Raw genomic sequence first — 24,980 nt, 5'->3', positions numbered from 1 at the left:
AGCCGAGGGGGTAAGTAGGGGTGGTGCTTGTCAAGATGTTGACAAGACTTATTCACCTCAGTTGTTACCTGAAGCAACTCTAGCATACACCAAAAACCATCTGGATCATTGTGGAGATCTAAAGGGAAAGGAACTACAGTTGGTTCTGCTCTTGCATGGGCACAAAAATAACAATTAGAGACATTCAAACTCTTCGTAGTATAATGTGCCCATTCGAGCCACAGGTTTGTCTCCCCAAATCCTGTTTCTAGTGCCACTAAATCTTTAGAATCATTAATCGGCACAATCTGGTAAGGAATCTTTTCTTCTGGGATCTTTGTTGGCATCAAAGGATTCATTTCAGGTTGGGCTGGGGGTGGAACAATCTTGAATTTTCCAATGGGATCTCTTCCTGTGGCATCAATTCCTAAGGAATAAGTTCTGTATGTAACAGCCGTTACTCCTCTGAAAGTGATAGCCACTTGATTACATTTGGTCATTGGACAAAGGCCATTCACTCGCAATTTCATTATGGAAATGCTCTTTTTTAGATCTGGAATCTCACTACCTGAGTATGGAACCCATGAACCTGTGTACCACCATACCTGTGCCCAACTTCCGCAATTGGAGAAGGGACACATGTACACTTCAAAAGCTGACAAATATTGCTGCACAGGATGTTCACCACACATTGTATAAGAACACACATCAAGGGTTATTGTGGTCGTATCCTTAGTAGTGGGTAAGGTTATTTCGTAGGTGGTAATAAATTGTTGTAGGAAACTTTCAAGATGCTGTGCTCCCTGTATCATGGGCATGGTGAGCACACACAACAGAAGGGCTAGGTACTTCATGTTGGTAGTTTTCATGGTTAAATGTAAGATCTGGATTGTACCAAAGGTAATTGGCGGTTAATGAAAATGAGTAACAAAATTAATCCTAGGGTCTTAGCCAGAACTGCAATTGCTATAATTAATATTCCTAGGTATACCAAAGCTTGATATATCATTAGGAAGAATTTGGTTAGGGTTGGTAAATTCTAATAGCTGGGTAGGGTGGGTAAATTCTAATAGCTCCTCTTTCAGTAGTGTCGGGGATTTCGAAAAGACTATATACTTCCAAAGGTCCCAATCCAACTTCTCTAATGAACAGGAAGGGTATCCAGTCTGTGCCTAGTACGGAGTATGTGATTAACCAAAAATCTACAACGTCACCAGTCTCTGGTCTTAATAGGAGGTCGTCGGTTTGTTCAATTTGTAAACCTAACGTTCCTCCAAACAGTACCAGAGAGTGTGTGACCGTTCGGCTAGGACCTAGTGTCCAACTGTCAAATAAGGGTTCACACAGTGTCTGATATCGTGTGAAGGGGTCCCAATTGGGATCGTCTTCTGGAGCAGGGTCCCAATGGGGATGTATTAATTCTCTTAAGTCAAAAAGGTACTCTGGAGGTTCAGGGATTAAGTGTTCACCTAAATTTAAAGGCGACGGTATAAAGAAGAGATTTACCACTGGGCACAACGATGGTAAAATCCTTTTCCTCAGAATAAGCTCAATTTACCAGTACCTTCTCTCACATTCCTCTCAATCAGTTTCTAACCTAGTCAGTCACTTTGATAGCCCAATCCAAGGGTACTTAGTTTATTTAGTATTCATTTTTGTAGAACTGTGTCAAAGGCTTTGCTAAAATCTAAATATACTGTATCTAGTGCTCTCCCTCAATCCAACTGTCTGGTCACTCAGTCAAAGAAATTAATTAGATTTGTCTAACAAAACCTGCTTCTACTGAAACTTTTTTGCCTCAAGTTCTGTAAACCATTGGATTCTAAAAACATTACTATTCTTTTTAAAGAGCATTTTCATTCATTTACTTACTACAAAAAGTCAGACTTACTGGCCTGTAGTTCCCAACCTCTTCCTTAGTTCCACATCTGTTCTTTTTAAGTCCTCCAGGAGCACTCCCGTTTCTACAGAAGCATTGAAAAGGTCAGTCAGTGAAGCTACAAGAACTTCTCTAAGTTCCTTCAGTACCCTCGGATATATACCTTCCGGCCCCATCACTTTGTCCACCTTGGTTTAGCCAGCTCCTCACAAACACAGTCCTCTGAAAGTCATTCATGGACTACCACCCCTCCATTCCTATTTGTGTTTGTCTTCTGTAATTGAGCCTGGAAAAGGTGGGGAAATGTGGGATACGAATGTAACTAATAATAGTAATAATAATAATCTTGCTCCCAGTCAGAACAGAAATGTTTATTAAGCAAGTCTACCTTATCTTTATCAGCTTCTCCATATTCCTCCTTTTTCACCTTTGAGTCTCACAATGCCACTTTCCACCTATCACTAATATATCTTAAAAAAAAAAAAGTACTGTCCCATCCCCCCCTCTTCATTTTACCATATTGGCTATTTTTTACCCATTTGTATTTTGTTTTCCTGACTACTCCACCATCTTCTCTTAGCTTTTCCAGATACTGTTGCCAGTTTTCCTCTTTCTGCAATCTCTTGAGGTTTATAAAGACTAACCTCTTTATTACCTTGTCAGCTACTACCTTTGAGAACTCTTGTTTTTATTAACTTTCCTTACAAAAAGGTTGGTAGCCCTTACAATAGCTGTTACAATAGATCCTTTCAATTTTAACCACTGCTTTCCAACTTCGTCAGATATTCCAATCCAGACAACAATTCATTGAGGTAATTCCCCCATCTGAACAAAACTATGTTATTGATGTCTAGAATCTTCACTTTTGATGAACCCTCTCCACACCTATTTTAATATTATACCACAGCATCGCATTGGGATATATAAAGTCCTTTGTTGCAGTTCTCGTAAGTGACTCACATTCAAGCCTCAAAAAAATGACAAAGTAAGCATTTATCTCTCAAAGACTTTGTCTGAAAGCAAAAACTGCTTTCTGATCTTCACGGTAATCATGTTCTAATTTAGGTGATATTGTAGAACACTGCTCTCGTGTTTCATTGGCACTATAATGCTGGGACTCAGTGTGCCCACTCCAGCTCAAAATCCTTAGTAAACTGAGACCTAGGATATTAGGAATAACTTTTCCAAAAAATATAATTAAGTTTGACTCCTTCAAATTTGTCAGGGAGACCTCATGAGCAATTATAAGGTTTCACACAAATTTTAATTATGCTGCATTTGTCATTCTATGTTATATTATATTATACTAGTAAAAAAGGACCGTTTCTCAAACCAATGAAACGGGTGCTGGCAAGGTTATCATCTAATGGCGATTATGTTTTTAAGGGAACTGTTAGGAAGAATGTGCTGTGATGATAAAGAATAATTGGGAAGGGTGTATAATGAGTAATATGGTCCAGGGGTATGACATGTGGATTTTTGTTTTAATCTTTGTGTTTTGTTTTAATTTTTATTTATAGTATATTTCCAAAAAGCTAAAGAGTACACAGAAATTTAAAAATTTTTATTAGAAATACTAGTAAAAAAGGCCCATTTCTGACACAAATGAAACGGGCGCTAGCAAGGTTTTCCTTGGAGTGTGTATGTTTTGGAGAGTATGTGTGAGATTGACTGTGTGTGAGAGAGCGAGAGAAAGTGAATGTGTGTGTGTTTGTGTGTTTTTTTTGTGTGTGTGTGTTTGTTTTGTGGCGGAAGGGTGAAGGTTGGAAGGGGCGTTTGAATGAGTGACTGTGTGTGTTAGTGATAAGAGTTGTTTTTTAGGAACTCCCTTGGGGGGAATTCCCTGGGGGGGGGGGGGGAGGCATGGATGGAGAAGTTGGAGGGGGTAGTGTTGGGCTTGTATGTCTCTTTGTGTCAGGGGAAGAGAGACAGTGTGTATGAGTGTTAGAATGTGTGTCTGACAAATAGAGTGAATGTTTTTTTTATTGTCCTGGGTGTCAGTGATATAGGCATTGAGAGTGGGGGGGGGGGGGGGGGGGGTTGTACTTAAATTAAGCTGTAGCTTGTTTCTCTATAGGGGAGTCAGTGTTTATGGTGGTGCAGGTGTTTGCATTTTTTTTCCTATCGCAGGTATGTGAGGAGAGAGAGATAGTGTGTGTGTGTGAGAGAGAGAGCGTGTGACTGTGTCAGAGTTTGTCACAGAGTGTATGAGAGAGATATTGTTTGTGTGGGAGTGACTGAATGTATGTGAGAGAGGTGGAGTTGTTTGAGAGACACATGTAGGTTTTTTTTTTTTTTTGAGAAGTGTACCTTGTTCAAAAGTTGTTGTGGCAGCATTGAAGTGCTTCTTTTTTTTTTTATTCTTTGTTGCTTTTCGCTGATTGTAGCAGAGTCCAGCCGGCTCCCCTTCTGCTTTCCCCTTCTGTTTCAGCTGTGGTCCCGCCCTCATTTCCTGTTTATGCAAGGGCGGGACGTTGATAGAGTAGGGGAAAGCTGAAGGGGAGCCGGCTGGACTCTGCTTCTGTCAGGTTAGTGAACTGATTTTAATGCTATGGTTGGGCAGCAGGAAACAAAGGAGGGCAGTTGATGTAGAAGAGGGAGCTTGATGGGAGGAGGGTTAGTATGGGGGTGTTTAACGGTGACGGGTGGGTAGGGGCTTGGGTCAGGGGCGTATCTGCGTGGGGCCACAGGGGCCTGGGCCCCCGCAGATTTCGCCCTGGCCCCCCTCCCCGCCGTCAACCCTCCCCCGCTGCTTACTTTTGCTGGCGGGGGGCCCCAACCCCCGCCAGCCGAGGTCCGACCCGCAATCTCCATATTTCGTCTTCCTCCGTGGCCATGTGCTTCAAGGAAGTAACGCTGCAGTGCTGATTGGTTGAATCCAGACGCCGAACTGGATTCAACCAATCAGCACTGCAGCGTTACTTCCTTGAAGCACATGGCCACGGAGGAAGACGAAATATGGAGATTGCGGGTCGGACCTCGGCTGGCGGGGGTTGGGGCCCCCCGCCAGCAAAAGTAAGCAGCGGGGGAGGGTTGACGGTGGGGAGGGGGTGGAGAGAGGCGGCGGCGGCGGGGGGGGGGGGGGGGGGAGAGAGGCAAAAATGTGCCCCCCCCTCTCTGGCTCTAGCCCCCCCTACCGCCGGATTCCAGATACGCCCCTGGCTTGGGTGGACCGTGTACTTGGAGGGAAAACTGAGTTTCTGGGATTTTTGTAATTCTGTTTGCCGGGGGGGGGGGGGGGGGGCGGTGTGTTGCTCGGTGGGTTTTGTTTTGGGGTTTCCGTTTTTTTGCCTCCTGTGGGTCCATTTGGGGGGGGGGGGTCCTGTGTGTGTTTTCAGTCCTACGTTCAGGGAGGCTGTCTGGCTCGCTCCCGCTCTCCCTCCGTCGTGGTGTTTGTGGCTGCCTGCCTCCATCCCTACCTGTCACGTTCAGGCTGGCTCGCTCCCTCCCTATAGTGTTTGCAAATGACATCAACATCGTTCGTGTAGGCAATGTTAGGTGGCTGGTTGAGATTGTGGGTTGCGCTGTCAAACTCGTGGTGCGTGTGATCCGATTCGTTTAGTGTCAGTGCTCCGCCCTCAACGTCATCATGTTGTGACGCGAGGGCGGGGCAGACAAACTGCGATCTTTCAACTACAACTTTAGAACGTTGGAAAGAAATTTCTGAGGCTTCATTAGAACGTTGGAGGTGCGTTTTATATAGAGAGATAATGCTTGTTTACATTTGCAAGATTTCTTTATAAACCATAGACGGTCGGTAGCCAACTGTTTTGGGGAGGCTAAAGGGGGCGGAGCTTACCTCCGTCTCCGTGGAAGCGACGTCATGTCGCTGCCATGGGCGGAGCTTACCTCCTAACTCTCCATGGAAGCGACATCACATCGCTGCCACGGAAGTAAAAAAGATAAAACGTGCACGGAGGGTGGGAGGGCGGGCTGGGGGTCACAAAAAACGGAAGTCCATGATTGGGCTGGGGAGGTTTAGCCTCCCCAAGCCTCTTATACGGGGTGCCTATGTTATAAACAATATTTTTAGTGAAAACTTTGTTACATTGAGGGAAAAGCTTTCCTTGTTCAGGACCATCTATGGCTTTTACAATTGCATTAGAAGAGTTTCGAACTCTTGAAAATGCTACATACAGTTGCCCATGTGTAAACACTGGTTCTGGGAGGAAAATGCCAACTTTTTCAAATGTTTGTCCTTGTGACTTGTTAATTGCCATTGCAAAAGCCAATTTCACATGAAATTGTTTTTGACGTAATGTAAATGGAAGGTCAGTGTTAGATGGTGTTAGTTCAATACATGGGATAAAAACAGTACTCCCTGCAGTTGACCCAGTGATTACTTGACTAATAATGAGGTTAGTTTTCAAGTCTTTCACTATTAAGCGAGTTCCGTTACATAAACCTCACTTGGTATTTATTTTTATTTTAGTTACATTTGTATCCCGCGCTTTCCCACTCATGGCAGGCTCAATGCGGCTTACATGGGGCAATGGAGGGTTAAGTGACTTGCCCAGAGTCACAAGGAGCTGCCTGTGCCTGAAGTGGGAATGGAACTCAGTTCCTCAGTTCCTGAGTAGGATAATTATGGCTCCAATTTTTAAATGCAGTTTATGGCAAGCCATGCCAGTTGGAGTTTGTTCATGAAGGAATTCTACAGGATATAACTGATGTTCCTCATCATTGGAGTCATGAATGGAGTCCGAACTTAAATAAGTAATTGTCTCACCTTCTAAAATATTTAGAACAGCCTCATTTATCTTATCAACATGTGCATTTGGGGGGCAAAGAATAGCCTTTTTAGCAACGTTATAAACAGTATCTGTGGTAATTTTTTCTCCAAAAACGGCATTAACTATATCGCCATCACAAACATGCTTCTGTGGGATTTCAATAAAATCTTTGAAACCGTCTGGACATGGAAAATTTCCGTCTGCTAAAGTAATAAGCCAGTTGTTGGAATCTGGGTCTACAGAGCGGACATTGTTGTTTAATTTTAGTATTTCAATTTTTTTTCATAGTTTATTTAACTTAATGCTGGCTTCAATAATGTGAGCTTGATCACCGTGTGGTACCACTGGTAGAGTTTGTCGAAAATCTCCATCAAGGAAAAGAACTTTCCCGCCAAATGGTTTCTGATTGTTCATGATGTCTTTGAGGATTCTACCTACAGCAGTAAGTGCCATACTGGGTGCCATAGAGGGGCATAATCGAACGTCGCCGGCCAAATAGGTCGCCGGCGATGTATTGTGGTGGAGGCGCTACAGCTGGCCGGAACCGTATCATCGAAAAAGATGGCCGGCCATTTTTTTTCAATAATACGATTTAGGACGGCCAAATGGCTTGGATTTCGCCGGGTTTGAGATGGCCGGGTTTGTTTTTCAGCGATAATGGAAAAAAATACTGGCGATCTCCAACCCGGCGAAATCCTAGCCATTTGGTCATGGGAGGAGCCAGCATTTGTAGCGCACTGATCCCCCTGACATGCCAGGACACCAACTGGGCACCCTAGACATGTGGGTACAGTGGGTTTTGGAGGGCTCCCATTACCAGCATAACTGTTACAGGTAGGGGGGGATGGGTCTGGGTCCGCCTGCCTTAAGTACACTGCGGTACCCACTAAAAGTGCTCCAGGGACAGGACTTGTTGCTGCTGTATAAACTGGCCACACCAGTTGACACCTGAAGACTAATCTCTTTGAAAAAGTCCTTTATTTGAATAAGCACGTTTACTCACAGTTAACTGCAGATCAGAGGTTGTGCCCCACTGGCAAAGAGTCTTCCTGGTACTGAGATTAGCAGTAGGTTAGAGCTGGCAGAATGGTGTACAATGCCCTCTTTCAGCAACATTCAAGGTAATAACTAAGTTCTCTAACGTGGGTAACACATGAAAGGGATCTAAAACTGGCTTACAAATATGGCCACTACCTCATGGGCTAACAGAAGTAAAACAGGGCACACTCTGACCCAGTTAGCAGGGGGAAAAGCACCATGGGAGTACAGCCCAGTACCCTACACCCACCACAATGCATTGCTGATGTGACTTTGCAGTGTACCTAACAGAAAAGGTGTCACACTCACCCGAGAGCCACATCACAACTAGGGAAAGGCTGTCGGAGGATAGAACACAATCTGCTGTCATGGAGGTGGGTACGGCATTTGAGGCTGGCATACAGGCTGGCAAAAAAGATTTGTAATTTTATTTTTTTAGTGTGGGAGGGGGTTGGTGATCACTGGGGGACTACAGGGAGGTCATCCCCCATTCCCTCCGGTGGTCATCTGGTCAGTTGGGGCACCTTTTTTAGGCTTGGTCATGAAAATAAAAGGACCAAGTAAACCCAGCGAAATACTGCTTATCGCCGGGGTTTTTTTTTCCATTATCGGCGAAAGCCGGCCATCTGGTAGCTACGCCCATGCCCGCCCATGTCCCGCTTTCGCTTAGCCAGCGACACGCCCCTTTGAACTTTCGCCGGCGAGGCGACGGGAAAGCGGTGATGCTGTCAAAAACGCAGCTTTCGATTATACCGATTTCGCCGCTTTTCCGAGATCGACGGCCATCTCCCGATATATGTCGGGAAATGGCCGGCGATCACTTTCGATTATAAGCTGGATAGTTGACTCATCCCAAACAAGGATTTTAGCATCTCTAATGATGGAAGCATCATTTGATGTTAATCTGATACTTGATGTTGATGTTTCCAGTAGAGGAACAGGTAACTTAAACTGTGAATGATGTTTGTCCTCCTGGAAGGAGATTTGCAGCAATTCCTGTAGAAGCAACAGGTAGTGCAATTCCTCCATCTCCTTGGATGGAGTTCAGGATAGTATTATACGTATACGTTTTTCCACTTCCAGCAGGACTGTCTAGGAAGAAGCACGTGTGGGTTATGTTTTTTGTATTACAGGCAGAAAGAATAGTATGAAATGCTTCCCTTTGCTCATTATTTCGTTTTTCTACCATTTGTTCAGCTTTCTGCTTTTCATCTCCAACATTGAAGGCAAGTTTAGGATCTTCTATTCTGTTGGATGACTGTTGGTAAACCAAAGTGTTCAAGTTTTTTGCCATGTGTAGTCAGAATGGCTTGGATTTTCTGAAGGCACAATTGTTCACAAATGGAGCAATCACCTTTGCAACCATGGATGTGTTGCAAATCTTGTGTCATATTAAGTATGTATTTTTGGAAAATTTGGAAAGCATTTGATGGTACGGCAAAAACACAAATGTATGCAAAAAGGTGTCTGATTTGCTGTGGCATGCTGTATGTGAGTGTATCATCTAAGGTGTTCTCCCACAGAGCTTCATCGTCAATAAGCCCCATTTTCTTGGCTGCATCTTGAAATGTATTATAAAGAACACATGCAACTGTTTTTAAGTCTTCAAAGGACTTAGCCCCTGGTTTGTGTAGTAGAATTAGCCTTAAACAGTAACGCTCAGGGTCCGCTGAAAAATGAACTGCATACATTCTCCCAATTGTTTTGTCATGTCCTGCTTTTCTACGTTTCCACTTTCGTTCTCTTTTGTCGAAAGTATAGTACATAGGAATATCTATATACAAAATGGTCTTTGAAGGATTGTCTTCTGCATTAAGTTTGTCGCTGTTAAAGTGGTGTCCCTGGTTCTGGCTCTTTGTACTGCAGCCTCAACTTCGTTAGGGTGAAAAACAATGCTTTGTTGATCTGGTAAGTGTACTTCCAATCTCTGGATAGTATGTGATTGGTGATGCAAAACCGTTTAATCGCCATGCAGCTTCAGGAGCACTAACATATCTAGAATGAGTAAACGTTTTAATTTCATCATGTTGTAAAGTTTGGTGCTCTGTAATAACTACATTGGCACAATCGTGTCCTTTGTAGACATATTTAAAGAGGTACTTGACACTTTTAATAGATGCCCATACTTCCACATTTATATGGGAATTGTACTTTAAAAGTAAGTAAGGGTTATAAGGGACTACCCAACTGTTATTAATGAATTTTTCATTTAAGAGTGTACCGACACCGTTATCCCTTCTGCGGTATTTAGGATATCCGTCACAGTTCTCAATAGTTTCATTTAGAATGGTTTTGGAAACTGTTTAGAGCACTTCCCATAAATCATGCAGGGATAATTTAAGTTATGGTCACTGCATGGGCCATGTATCATATGTTTACCAACTGTTGCATGGAGACATGGAAAGTTGTTTATTTCTGGAATTTCAGCACATACGATTTTGTCAATTATTTCCTTTCTTTTCAGCTTGTGTTCCTCTTTCATGATAATTAATATATGAGCATGAGGTAAACCACGCTTTTGACATTCAATGACATGAATTTTTGCAAGACAGACACCAAGTATATGTTTTTTGCATATATCGTGTAGTAACTCTTTTAGTTTTAAATGAAACACCCTTGCCAATAAGTCAGGTCGAAACTCTGGTGCCTGACCTTTTTTTAGATTTTGAGTAATTTCTTCTCATCTTGGGTTGCAGGTCATAGTAATGAACAGATCTGGAGGAGTGGCCTAGTGGTTAGGGTGGTGGACTTTGCTCCTGAGGAACTGAGTTCGGTTCCCACTGCAGGCACAGGCAGCTCCTTGTGACTCTGGGCAAGTCACTTTTACCCTCCATTGCCGCATTGAGCCTGCCATGAGTGGGAAAGTGTGGGGTACAAATATAAAAAAAATATTTGTGAACTATTGCCATTGCATCCTGAAAACTTTGATGCATATTTCTTGGGCTGCCAGCAAATGATGATGGTAAAATAAATGCCTGGCTAGGTGTAAATCCTCTATTTGCAGCTTCACTTGCAAGGTGGTCCATTAACCCAGAGTATTTTTCCAACTCTGTCGAATATAATTAAGTCTGTTTGCCTCTGTTTTAATCTATGCATCCACAAAATATTGTTGGTTAGTTTTCCTGCACTAAGAAAAGGATTGAATTTGTCTCTTATTGCCAAACGGTACCCATAGTACTGCATTTGCATAACTCTTAGTCTTGGGTTGTTTGATTTGCGAGACGGAGGTGCATTATATATTTTGGTTGTTTAGACAAAGGAATATGTTTCCCCCAGCTCTGATCTCCATATGGAAAGAGTAATGGATATACCATTGCTTCTAGATTGGGGTCCAACACACTGATTATCTCAGTTTTGTTTTCTTCATTTGGCTTGTTTCAGCAATGTATTATCAGATCTCTATGTAAGGGAGGTTCCCCATCTGTATTTTGAAAAATGAAAGCCACCTCATTGGCTCTAGGGGCATTGTATCATCTTGAATCGTTTTTGCGATCTTGAACAATGGCCATTGAAACTGTTGGAGGTTCTATTCTTCTTCATTGTGCTTCACATATGCATTCATTTTCTACTTCATACAGCATCTTGCAAGCATCTGCAAATGGATTTTCCGGTGCCATAAAATCGCTAAATTGTCTCAGTAATGTATGGTTGATGTGTGCATTTGTTGAGATTCGTAGTCTCTGAACGGCTGCTTCATCAGGATCAAGAATATATAATTGAGCCAATTGTCTTTGATTGTCATTTTGAGGACATAGTGCTGCTGTTCTATGGTAAACAGTACCATTAATTCGAAAACAATAAGGGCCATATCCGGGTGGTGGTGCAATGTTAGCTCCCATGGAGGCAAAAGCTAAGGAACTATTAATGGACCTAATGTTTTGTACAAATTTCTTTGACTATTCATGTTCCCCGGAGAGAAACTGTTGTATTAATTCATTGTAACTAATCCCTGGAAGTTGTACTTTGCCCTTACTACAACATTGTGTAAATAGGTTGTCAGAAGTTGTTTCATTGTGAAAATGTTTGGCATTGCAAAATATACAGACTGCGTTCATTGGACCATAACTATAGTATTGAGTTTCTTTCTCATTGATAGTCTCTTATTGCAATTCCTGTGGTTGAAGTTCTGCACTGTGCTGTCACTGTATCCGTTCTTCTTGCTTTATTTTGTGCTGTGGCACATGGTTTTTTTCTTTTGTTTCAGATTTCCAATTGTTTTGCGTTTGAAATCTGTTATATTTTGTATAGTCATTCTTCGTTGCCTGTCTGTCATTTCTGCAAGTCTTTTCCATCCTAAATCTTTTCATCTTTGTCTTGTTGTTTGTCTCTGTTTCTCTGTCATTTGTTTAATTCTTTCATGTTCTAAATATGTTCTCCATTTTCTATTTGTTGCTCTTTCTTCTTCTGTCATTTCTTCAAATCTTTTGCGTTGTATAGCAGTGTGCCTTGTTCTGTGTGTTTGTCTCTGTTCGTCCGTCATTTCAGCAATTCTGTGCCTTTCTGAATCGGTGTTTCTTTGTCAGTTACTTACACTGTCCTCATCAGTCATCTTTTGTATCCTGGACCTTTTTCTTGCAGTGGCTTTTTGACTTTAATGTGCCTTTTCGTCTTCACTCAGAGCTTCACGCCTTTTTTGTTGTGCTTCAGCTCTTTTTCTTTTAACTTCAGCCTGCTCCTCAGCAGTTAGTGTTCTTTTTCTAGTCATGTGATGTTCACCACGTTGGTATGTGTCTCTGATGTTGTTTATGAGCTACAGTATGTTGGACTGTGTCTCTGCTTCTCCTCAGTGCCCTGCCTTCCCCTCCATGTGCTGCAATTCTTCCCTACGCTCTTATCCCCTCCAATGCAATCTACTACTACTACTACTATTTAGCTTTTCTATAGCGCTACAAGGCATACGCAGCGCTGCACAAACATAGAAGAAAGACAGTCCCTGCTCAAAGAGCTTACAATCTAATAGACAAAAAATAAATAAAGTAAGCAAATCAAATCAATTAATGTGAACGGGAAGGAAGAGAGGAGGGTAGGTGGAGGCGAGTGGTTACAAGTGGTTACGAGTCAAAAGCAATGTTAAAGAGGTGGGCTTTCAGTCTAGATTTAAAGGTGGCCAAGGATGGGGCAAGACGTAGGGGCTCAGGAAGTTTATTCCAGGCGTAGGGTGCAGCGAGACAGAAGGCGCGAAGTCTGGAGTTGGCAGTAGTGGAGAAGGGTACAGATAAGAAGGATTTATCCATGGAGCGGAGTGCACGGGAAGGGGTGTAGGGAAGGACGAGTGTGGAGAGATACTGGGGAGCAGCAGAGTGAATACATTTATAGGTTAGTAGAAGAAGTTTGAACAGGATGCGAAAACGGATAGGGAGCCAGTGAAGGGTCTTGAGGAGAGGGGTAGTATGAGTAAAGCGACCCTGGCGGAAGATGAGATGGGCAGCAGAGTTTTGAACCGACTGGAGAGGGGAGAGGTGACTAAGTGGGAGGCCAGCAAGAAGCAGATTGCAGTAGTCTAAACGAGAGGTGACAAGGGTGTGGATGAGGGTTTTGGTAGAGTGCTCGGAAAGAAAGGGGCGGATTTTACGGATGTTGTAAAGAAAGAAACGACAGGTCTTGGCGGTCTGCTGGATATGAGCAGAGAAGGACAGAGAAGAGTCAAAGATGACCCCAAGGTTTCGAGCTGAGGAGACAGGGAGAATGAAAGAGCCATCAACAGAAATAGAAAACGGGGGGAGCGGGGAGGTGGGTTTGGGGGGGGAAAATGAGATGCTCGGTTTTGGTCATATTTAATTTCAGGTGGCGTTGAGACATCCAGGCAGCAATGTCAGACAAGCACGCTGAAACTTTGGTTTGGATGCAAGGTGAGATATCAGGGGTAGAAAGGTAGATTTGGGAGTCATCAGCATAGAGATGGTAGGAAAAGCCATGGGATGAGATTAATGAACCAAGGGAAGAAGTGTAGATAGAAAAGAGGAGGGGACCAAGAACAGAACCCTGAGGTATGCCGACAGGCAGAGGGATAGAAGTAGAAGAGGATCCACCAGAGTGAACACTAAAGGTGCGGAGGGAGAGGTAGGAAGAGAACCAGGAAAGGACAGAGCCCTGGAATCCAAGTGAGGACAGGGTATCGAGAAGTATGCTGTGATCGACAGTGTCAAAAGCAGCGGAAAGATCAAGAAGATTGAGGATGGAATATTGACCTCTGGATTTAGCCAGTAATAAGCCATTGGAGACTTTAGTAAGCGCAGTTTCGGTTGAGTGGAGAGGGCGAAAACCAGATTGTAATGGGTCAAGAATAGCATGTGAGGAGAGAAAATCAAGGCAGCGGCGGTGAACAGCACGCTCAAGTAATTTGGAGAGAAAAGGAAGGAGGGAGATGGGTCGGTAATTAGAGGGACAAGTAGGGTCAAGTGAAGGCTTCTTAAGGAGAGGTGTGACCACAGCATGTTTAAAGGCAGCAGGGACAGTCGCAGTGGAAAGTGAGAGGTTGAGAATGTGACAGATAAAAGGAATAAGAGTAGGAGAGATGGCATTAAGAAGGTGGGTGGGAATGGGATCAGAGGAACAGGTGGTACATTTTGAGGAAGAAAGGAGAAGTGTAGTTTCCTCAATAGTAACTTCAGGAAAGGAGGAAAAGGAATGAGGGGAAGGAGAGAGAGGGGAACGGACTAGTGGAGGGAGAGCTGGTGAGGTAGAGAAAGCAAGGTTTATCTTTTGAACCTTGTTGTGAAAGAATTCAGCAAGGGTCTAAGGAGATAATGAAGGGGGAGTTGGGAGAGGGGGCACCTTGAGGAGAGAGTTCAATGTGGTGAAGAGAAGTCGAGGATTAGAGCCAAGAGAGTTGGTCAGTTGGATATAATAATCCTGTTTGGCACGTAAAAGAGCAGATTGGAAGGAGGTCAGCATGAACTTAAAGTGTAAGAAATCAGCAAGGGCCCGAGATTTCCACCAGAGGCGTTCGGCGGAGCGGGTACAGGAACGTAGGTAGCGGATATTAGAAGTCAGCCAAGGTTGGGGTTTTGTACGCCTTACAGGGCGGGTCATCAAAGGTGCAAGAGTGTCTAAGGCAGAGGATAGAGTATTGTTGTAAGAAGAAACAGCCTCGTTGACAGACGTGGATGGTGCCACAGTAGAGAGGAGGTTTGTAACATGGGAGGATAGAGATGAAGGGTCAATATCGTGAAGATTCCTAGATAAATTAGATAGGATAGGACGGGACTGGGAGGGAGTAGATTTAAGTGTGAAAGTTATAAGATGGTGATCAGAGGAGGGATGATCAGAGGCAAGGAAACTAGAAGGTGAACAGTTGGAGGAGAAGATGAGATCAAGACAGTGACCATTTTGATGAGTGGGGGAGGTGGAGCATAGTTGGAGATTAAAGGAGGACGTTAAAGCGAGTAACTTGGAAATATAAGAGTTGGAAGGATCATTAGCAGGAATATTAAAGTCACCAAGGATGAGAGAGGGGGAGGAAGGATCATGGAAGAAGGCAAGCCAGGCATCAAAGTCACTGAGAAAGGATGAAAGGGACTTATCAGGGGGACGATAAATGACCGCTATTCAAAGAGGCAGAGGAGAGAAAAGGCGGATAGAGTGGACTTCAAAGGAGGAAAAACAGTGAGATTGAGGTGGAAGAAGGGATTGAAATCTGGAGGAGGGAGAGAGAAGTAGTCCAACACTGCCCCCGCGACCAGCAGGGCGAGGAGTATGTGAAAATAGATAACCACCATGGCACAGGGCTGCGACTGAAGCAGAGTCATCAGGGCAGAGCCAGGTTTCTGTTATGGCGAGCAGATGGAGGTGACGCGAGATAAAGAGGTCCTGGATATAGGGGAGTTTGTTACAGATAGAGCGGGCATTCCATAGGGCGCAAGAGAAGGGCAGAGAAGAGGAGGGGAGTAGAGGAATAGAGATGAGGTTAGAGAGGTCACGGTGAGATCTGTAGAGTTTGGATAATAGTTGGTGAGGAGGGTCAGGATTGGGATTGATGTCACCAGCTGAGAGTAAGAGAAGGAGTAAAAGAGAGCGGAGGAGAGTAGGAGAGGTGTGGCCACAAAGGCGTCGAAGGCGAGAGGTATAGGTGGAATGGGGAAGGCAAAATGGAGGGAAGAAAGAGACGGAGATTAAAAGCCAAGAGGGAGGAAGAGGGTAGGAGAGAAGGTGAGGTGATGAAGTCAATGGATGGGAAGTGAGTTCCTGTAGCGGAGAGAGGTAGGGGGTGAGGGAAAAGATTAGGAAGGGACAGAGCTAGGAAGAGAATGTGAATAGGGGCCATAAATGATTCTCCTGTGCCGTTCCCTCCCCTTCCCTCCCCTCTGTCTCCAGCGATTGTGGCCTCTACATGATGTGCACCGATTCGCCGATGTTCTCCCCTCCCCTTGCCGGCCATGCCATCCATATCCTGCAATTCGCCTGTGTGTGATTGTGTGTGTGAGAGAGAGATTGGTGGATAGAGAGAGTGTGTGTGTTTGAGACAGAGAGAGAGTAAGTGTGTGAGAGAGAGAGTGAGTGTGAGAGAGAGACAGAGACAGAGAGAGTGAGAGAGACAGAGAGTGAGTGTGTCTGAGAGACAGAGAGAGTGTGTGTGTGTGTGTGTGTGTGTGTGTGAGAGAGTGTGTGTGTGTGAGAGAGAGAGAGAATGTGTGTGTGAGAGTGAGTATGAGAGAGACAGTGAGTGTGTGTGTGAGAGAGAGAGAGAGAGTGTGTGTGTGTGTGTGGGAGAGAGAGAGAGAGAGACAGAATGTGTGTATGTGTGTCAGAGCGAGAGTGAGTGTGTATGTGAGAGAGAGAGACTGAATATGAGAGACAGAGCGTATGAGAGACAGAAAGTGTGTGTGTGAGAGAGAGACAGAGTGTGTGTGTGTGTAAGACAGAGAGAGAGAGTGTGTGTGTGACAGAGAGATTGAGTGTGTGTGTATGTGTGTGAGAGAGAGAGAGAGAGAGACTGTGTTAGAGGGAGAGAGTGTGTTTGTGAGAGAGATAGAGTGTGTGTGAGATAGAGAGAGTGTGTGTGTGTTATTGAGAGACAGACTTCATGTGAGTGTGTGAGAGATACACACACACACAGACTCTGTGTGTGTGTGTGTGTGTCTGTGTGAGAGAGAGAGCGAGAGAGAGTGTGTGACAGTGATTGCACTGTCTGTGTGTTTTGTATCCTTTTCTTTTTGAGATATTATCCTGTTTTTTCTGTTATATATATAAATGTATGTGCTTTGTCGTCCGCTGGGTACCTCATGGCTCCATGTCTGCCTAATGTCAGCTCAGCTTGCCTCCAGCTTTCCCTTCCCTCTCACTGTTCCGCCCTCTGATGTCATAATGTCTTTTTGCGAGTGCAGGACAGTGAGGGGGAATGTAGCGTTGTAGGATGCTGTCCTTCGCCTCTCAGTCTCGTGCCATTGCTTACTGCTTTCGCCTGCTTTCCGCCGCCCTGCTGCCTAGATTGTACCTCGGGGTTCCATCGCTGTCTGCCTGTCTGTTTTCGTAACATTCCCTAACGTCAGTTCAGCTTGCCTCTAGCGTTCCATTCCTTCTCATTGTTCCACCTTCTGACGTCATTACGTTTTGACGCGAGGGCGGGGCAGTGAGGGGGACCGGAACGCTGGAGGCTGGCTGACGTCATTTGATGTTACGAACCCAGGCAGCCAGACAGCGATGGAACATTGGAGGTGCAAATTATTATATAGGATTGTATTATATTATATAATGCTACATCTCATAATTACATAAGTGCATGTATTGCCATACTGCAACAAACTGAAGGTCCATGAAGCCCAGCATCCTGTTTCCAACAAAGGCCAATCCAAGTCACAAGTACTTTTCAAGATCCCAAAGGAATACAAAACTTTCTTTGCTGCTTATTCAGGAAATAAGCAGTGGAGTTTCCTCAACTCCATTGTAATAATGGTCTATGGACTTTTCCTTTAGGAAGCCATCCAAAAACATTTTAAACCCCGCTAAGCTAACTGCTTTTACTACATTCTCTGGCAACACATTCCAGAGTTTAATTACACGCTGTGTGAAAAAATATTTTCTACAAGTCATTTTAAATGTACTAATTTGTAGCTTCATTGCATGCCCCTAGTCTCAGGGAAAGAGTAAACAAGCGATGCATGTCTACCCGTTCCACTTCATTCATTATTTTATGGACCTCTAACATATCTCAACTCAGCCATCTCTTCTCAAAGCTGAAGAGCCCTAGCCACTTTATCCTTTCCTAATAGGGAAGTCGTTCCATCCCTTTTATCATTTTCGTCACCCTTCTCTATACCTTTTGAAATATAATGACCAGAATTGAAAGTAATATTCGAGGTGTGGTCACACCATAGAGCAATACAAAGGCATTATAACATCCTTAATTTTTGTTTTCCATTCCTTTCCTAATAATATCTTACATTCTATTTGCTTTCTTAGCCGCTGCTGCACACTGAGCAGATGGTTTCACCATATCAGCAATGATGTCGTTTAGATCCATTTCTTGGTCGGTGACTCCTAATGTGGAACCTTGCATTACATAACTATAATTAGGGTTCCTCTTTCCCACATGCATCTCTTTGTACTTGCTCACATTAAACTTCATCTGCCATTTAGATGCCCAGTTTCCCAGTCTCTTAAGGTCCTCTTGTAATTTTTCACAATCCTCTTGGGATTTAACAACATTGAATAATTTTGTGTTGTCAGCAAATTCAATTACCTCACTAGTTACTCCTATCTCTGAATCATTTATAACTATGTTAAAAAGCAGCGGTCCCAGCACAGACCCCTGGGGAACCCCACTATCTACCCTTCTCCATTGAGAATACTGACCATTTAACCCTACTCTCGGTTTTCTATCTTTTAACCAGTTTTTAATCCACACTGTTTACTAAGTGACAATAGCAGCTGGCAGTGCAGTGATGCCGAAAAAGCCCATTCACTTTGGCCTGGTTGGCATTGCCGAGCTGTAGCTTCTAATGCAGCTTACTAAACGGGGGGTAAACATTGCAACTATAGTTGCTTTATTACTTTGAGGTGCTGTTCACAATTATTTTATAATTATTATAATTTTATGGGTGTAAATATGCTCTGTTACTAATTCTTTCTGTACTCATATTCACTCATTCAACTAAAATGTTAAGATTGTGGTTTATATCTTAATTAAGAATTTATTTCACTGTCATTCCATCTAATAGAGGTCAGTGTCAGGTGGCTGTTTTTCCCTTGGTCTAATCAACTCATGGTTTATACATTGCTTGTTGCTTCTTTGCATATGGTTATGTTTTTATGAATATTAGTTCATACTAGTAAAAAAGGCCCGTTTCTGACACAAATGAAATGGGCGCTAGCTACTACTACTACTACTACTTAGCATTTCTATAGCGCTGCCAGGGTTACGCAGCGCTGTACAAGTTTAAACATGGGGAAGGACAGTCCCTGCTCAAGAGAGCTTACAATGTAAAGGTTTTCCTCGGAGTGTGTATGTTTGAGAGAGAGTGTGTGTGAGAGATGGAGTGTGTGTGTCAGAGAGAGAATGAGAGAGAGACAGAGTGTGTGTGTGTTTGTGTGAGAGAGAGAGTGTCTGTGTGTGTGTGACAGAGAGATAGTGTGATAGACAGAGAGTGTGTCAGAGAGAGTGTATTGTGAGAGACAGTGAGTGAGTGAGTGTGAGCCCCCACCCCACTCTCGCAGGGCCCCCACCCCCCCTCTCGCAGGGCCCCCCTCCCCACCCCCACCTCTCTGGTCTCAGGACCGCCTCCCCACCTCCGTCTCCCCTGCCCCCCTTCCAGTCATCCATATCCAGTGACCCTCCTCTTCACCTGCAGCCACCCATGTCCAGTGACCCTCCCCTCTCCCCCCCTGATGCATCAAACCCCCTCGCCACCCACAGCTGCCATTGGTAACGCTGTCTGGCCGCTGCTGCTTCTCCTGTTGAGCAGCAGCGGCCGCTACAAAAAGAAAAAAGTCATAAATGTTTTTAAACATCAAGCATGGCACCGCAGACAGCCATCAGGCATTGGCTGTTGACTCTGCAGCCACTCCTCCTCTCTACTCTCACGTCGCTGCGCTCCTCCGGGGTCTTACTCCAGGGGCAGTGATGTGGAGGCAAGAGGAGGAGCGGCTGCAAAGCCAACAGCCAATGGCTGTGTGCGATGCCACGGTTGATGTTTAAAAGCATTTATGGTTTTTTTTTTCTTTTTGTAGCAGTCACTGCTGCTCAATAGGAGAAGCAACAGCGGCTGGACAGCGTTACCAGTGGCAGCTGCGGGTGGCGAGGGGGTTGATATGCTCAGGGGGGGGTGTTGATGTGCTTCGGGGGGAGGGGGTGTTTGCCGGGGGGGCTTGGGTGATGCCCCAAGGGGGGGTTGATGCACCGAGGGGGGGTTTGTCTGCGGTGCCGCGCTTGTAGTTTTTTGATGCGCCACTCCCTGCCCCTTGCTCGGAGCAAGAGGCAGGGAGCGGCGCACTCACAGCTGATTCCCAGGCAGGGGGAAGAATAGGGAAACATGCGGAGCAAGTTGCTCCACGTGTTTCCTTACTCCTTCCCCTGCCTGGGAATCAGCTGTGAGTGACGTCAGCCTGGCTATGGAGCCTAGCTCAGCAACTCCAGGAGCCACAGACACAGGCAGTCACATATTAGAACGTTGGTGGTGAGAATTATTATATAGGATTCTTAATTGTTAAGGTATGCTTCCTTATCATATCCCAACTGAGTGGAGGTTTCCTCAATAATATTTTATATTATTGGCTGTCACCTTCATTTCATTGAATGTTAAAGGACTGAACAACCCAATAAAAAGAAAAAAAAATCCTTAACTCACTGTCTAAATCGTCACCAGTTTTTATACACTTTCAGGAGACACATTTAAATGTGGCTGAATCTGCTAAGCTACAAACCAAATGGTCCCTACAAACAATTTTCTCTTCAGCAGATGGCACAAAAGTAGTGTAGCCACTTTGATTAGGAAAAGAACAGACATATAATTGATATCTCATGACAGTGATAGTCCTGGATGCTGGGTTAAAGTGGAAGTCACTTTGTGGGGCAACCCCTTTGATCATATTGAGTATATAAGCTCTACTACTACTACTACTTATCATTTCTATAGTGCCACTAGACGTACGCAGTGCTGTACACTTAAGCTCTAAATTCTGATAGCCCTGATTTCTTTCACATTGCTGCTGATGTAATATCTAATGAAAGTGACTAGGGGGAGATTTTAATTTAATTCAAAATCCTGAAATCGATAGAAAAACCATATATCCTATCAAAACATCCAAGGCTTGGTCAGTTCTGCATGAAGTAATGATACAGCTACATTCCTCACTACACAATTCATGTTCCAGAATAGATTATTTTTTGATATCCAGCTCCCTTTTAGATAAAACACGCCACTCCAGTACTGAAAGTATCACACTATCAGATCATGCACACATAGTCCTTCCACTTAACATCACTGAGCATGCAAAACATAAGATAAACTGGTGATTTAATGCCATCTTATTAGAGTGTTCAAATTTCCAACACTATATCTCTATTCTGTTCTATTCAAAGTATTTATGTCCTGCTAATATCAATGCAGAATCTATGTGGGTTACATAATATCAAAAACGCACATTTCGAAGCAAGAAAGCCCTTCAAAATTATTCATTCAAATAGTTATTAAAAAGATAAGTTTTTGAACCTTTATCTAATAGTATATAGCCAGAAATCACCCAAATTTAATTTGTACAGGTATAGAATTGCACAATTTACTAGCCTGAAAAATAAAAGAACCATGCCTTTATCTTTGCAATTAACTGCATGTCCATGATGTTTGACATGCAGCATCTGTGTGAGTATACAGACTTCACTGCATCCTGCTTCCCTTTCACACTGTGCAATCATATAGCATCGCTTCTTTCTGAAAATAACATTCTTCTAACATAGGAAATTACCTTCCATGGCAAAGAATCAAAAAAACTCTCATTTTCTCCACTCCATATTGTGGTATTTCCAGATCTAGAAGTGATCATGTCATGCAATGCATGTGCCAAGCTGTACACAGCATTGTATACATTATAGCTGTCAGCAGAGTTTATGACATTACAGTGTAAGATGTAGGCAAATGTTTCATCACTGCTGCAGGATCTTTGGATGCTCTTGGGGCACTGGTTGTTACACAGGTCCTTCCACCACATCTCTGTCAATGAATCATTAGGAAACATGGCAGAATTCACCTCACGGACAAATTTGTGAAAATTTGGAATAATTTTCTTTCCCACGGTGAAAGAGAAGGTGTTTTTTCTATCAACATAGTATGAGGGAAAGAAAAATTCCAATTCAGCTATGATGATCCAGATCTTTCCAGGTGCTTCCCAAATGGATGCATGACCTACAGCCTCTGTATAGTCTTTACTACAATACAAAATAATCACTTTAGCTGAAGATGTATGGATGATCTCAGAAATATTACTCATATTTTGAGAGAGCAGAGATCTGGACTGACTGAAGGTTTCTATGAATTCAATGCAACCTCCACTCTGCTCAATCCCTTCTCTCAGGATCTGCACAGCCCTCATACTGTTTTCATCACTGGATGCAACAATACCGACCCAGGTCCAGCCAAAATGCTTCAATAGTTTGACTATCCCAGCACAGAGGTGCAACTCACTGGGTACAGTTCGGTAGAAATAAGGAAACTCAACCATGTCACTCATGACAAGATTCCCTGAGGTGTAACTGATCTGGTGAAAATAAAAGATGGAATTTATGAGTACCTTTATTATGAAAAGATCACATTGTATTCATATATCAAAACCTTAGAACCTAATTATACTGTAAAGAGCGGAGCAGAAAAAGGTGTGATAATAAAGCCAACGAGTATAGTAACATATTAATGATAGCAGAAAAAGACCTGAGTGGTCCATCCAGTCTGCCCAACAATTATACTCATTATCAACTCCTGATTATACAAAACAAATGAATGTGAAATAAAATACTTGATCATTATCTCTCTTGGCATTTCAGTGACACAGACCACAGAAATCAGCCTAACCCTGTCCTTAGGTTCCAACTACTGAAGTTGCCGCCAAGGCCCACTTCAGCCTATCCATATCTGTCTCATCACTTGTGGGACATCAACAGTAAAGTCTGCCTGGTTCTGTCCTCATATTCCAAATTACTGGAATTTCTGTCAAAGTCCTCTCCGGCCCATCTTAAACCAGTTTGTCATAAACAGGATCCAGACCATACAAGTTTGCCCACTGGCCTTAGTTATTCACAGCCAGAGTTGCCATCTAAGCACCACGTGACATACAAACACACATATAGCTATTTAAGTTATGATTTTTATACCATTCATTTTCTAATTAAATATGCTCTGTGTGCATCCCATGCCTTTTTGAATTCTGTCACCAGTTTTTCTTCACCGCCTCCCTCCAGGCATCAACCACCCTCTCTGTGAAAAATTATTTTTCTGACATTACTCCTAAGTCTCAATTCATGTCCTCTAGTTTTACCATTTTCCTTCCTCTGGGACACGGCTGATAAAAGGGAGGATTGACCACCAGAGGAGGGGGCTGGCGAAGAAGGGGAACAGGCATGGGCGTAGTTTGACTGTTTCATTTGGGGGGGCAAAGGATAGGGCACAGCATATTAGCATATTCATTTGCATATATTTATATATATATATGCAAATGAATATGCTAATATGGAGGAAGGAAGGAAGGAAGGGAAAAAGCTGGCTTTTTTTGGGACTAACCATAATGAATATGTATGAGATATCAAGCCAGCTCTTTCTCCCTTCCTTCATTCCTTCCTTCTTTCCTCCTTACCCAGTACAATCTCTTCCTCTCCAGTAGTATTTCCCCACCCCCTTTCCCATACCATGCCAGTGTTGACCTTAGAAATGCATAGGCTCTATATGTATTTCCTTCAAGAGGTAGTGTGTGTCATGATTTAGGCTCTACAACCTTTCTGATGTTTTGGTGCCACCTCAGTAAGGCCAACACACAATCTCTCCACTGCAAAACGCTATACACAAACTTGTGCAAAAACACACTCGTAGCCTTACTAAACCATAACAGCACTAATTCCAACAACAGGACGAGCTACAACCTTATGCGTGAAAAGGCAGAACTGCAATTACACCAGGCTCTAAAACACCAATACATTACCTCGTGAAAAAAAAGCAAAACAAAAAGGGCTGCAAATACTACACACTAGCAGAATACTGCACCTTCATCACACATGAAAAACACATGACACAACAAACATGACACAAGGAACTAGAAATCAAAAAATATAAAGGCAAAATACTGAACTGGAAAGTTAACTCAAGAAGTCAGACTCAGCATGCAGCAATACCAGAAAAATTGAAACTTACATGCAAAATATCACAGATGCATATTTCCAAAAGCTGTCATATTCCAATTAATAAATTCTGAATACAATACTTTTTTCTACCTTTGTTGTCTGATCATTTAGTTTTTCTATTCACTTTGGTCCCAATGTCTTCTGTTTTACGCAGTGTCTTCTTTCCATTTGATATTTTTTCTCTCATCATGTCCACCATCCTCCTGTATCCTTATGCGTCCTGTCTACCATCTGTAGCCCTGTTCCTATCCTTCCTCGAGTTTCAGTATCTGCTCTCAATGTGTTCCAAACCAGCCCTTAAACTCAGCAGTTTTCCCTCCATCCATATCCAGCATTTCTCCTCACTCCCCTCCATCCATGTGCATCTACTTCCCCTGTCTTCCCTCCCCTCCATCCTTGTCCAGCGTTTCTCCTCTCTCCCTTCCCCTCCATCCATGTGCATCTCCTTCCTTTGTCTTTCCTTCCCTCCATCCATGTCCAGCATTTCTCCTCTCTTCCCTCCCCTCCATCCATGTGCATCTCCTCCCTGACTTCTCTCCCCTCCCTCCCTCCCTCTCTCCCTCCATCCATCCATCCAGCAACTCTCCATTCTCCCCTGCCCTCTCCTCCATCAACCCATATCCAGCAAATGTCCTTTGTCCCCTGCCCCCTCCATTCATACATCCATGTTCAGCAATTCTCCTCTCTCCCCTGCCCTCTCCTCCATCCATCCATATGCAGCAAATTTCCTGTCTCCCCTTTCCCCTCCATCCATCCATGTCCAGCAATTCTCCTCCTTCCCCTGCCCTCTGCTCCATGTCCAGCAACTCTCCATTCTCCTCTGACTTCTCCTCCATCCATCTCCAGCAAATTTCCTCTCTCCCCTGTCCCCTCCTTCAATCCCTGTTGTCCAGCAATTCTCCTCTCTCCCCTGCCCATCCTGTTTCTTTCCATCCCCTTCCCCATTCTATCCAGCGTCTCCCTCCTCCCCCTCTCTCCCCCTTCACAGCATCTCCCCTCTCTCAATAAAGAATGACAACGTGGATGCAGCAGC

General features: G+C 43.7%; 1 protein-coding gene across 1 annotated transcript in view; it reads right to left on the bottom strand.

The window, feature by feature from the left end:
• LOC115464466 (vomeronasal type-2 receptor 26-like) overlaps positions 1-24,980 on the bottom strand; it is a 68,505-nt gene that overhangs the window by 39,426 nt on the left and 4,099 nt on the right. The window contains exon 3 of the mRNA XM_030194844.1: positions 21,529-22,317. Coding sequence (XP_030050704.1) covers positions 21,529-22,317 — 789 coding nt within the window. The remainder of the gene's footprint in view (positions 1-21,528; positions 22,318-24,980) is intronic.

This window comes from Microcaecilia unicolor, chromosome 3 (genome assembly GCF_901765095.1).
Source record: "Microcaecilia unicolor chromosome 3, aMicUni1.1, whole genome shotgun sequence".
NCBI lineage: Eukaryota > Metazoa > Chordata > Amphibia > Gymnophiona > Siphonopidae > Microcaecilia > Microcaecilia unicolor.
This window is presented reverse-complemented; position numbering and strand designations above follow the sequence as displayed.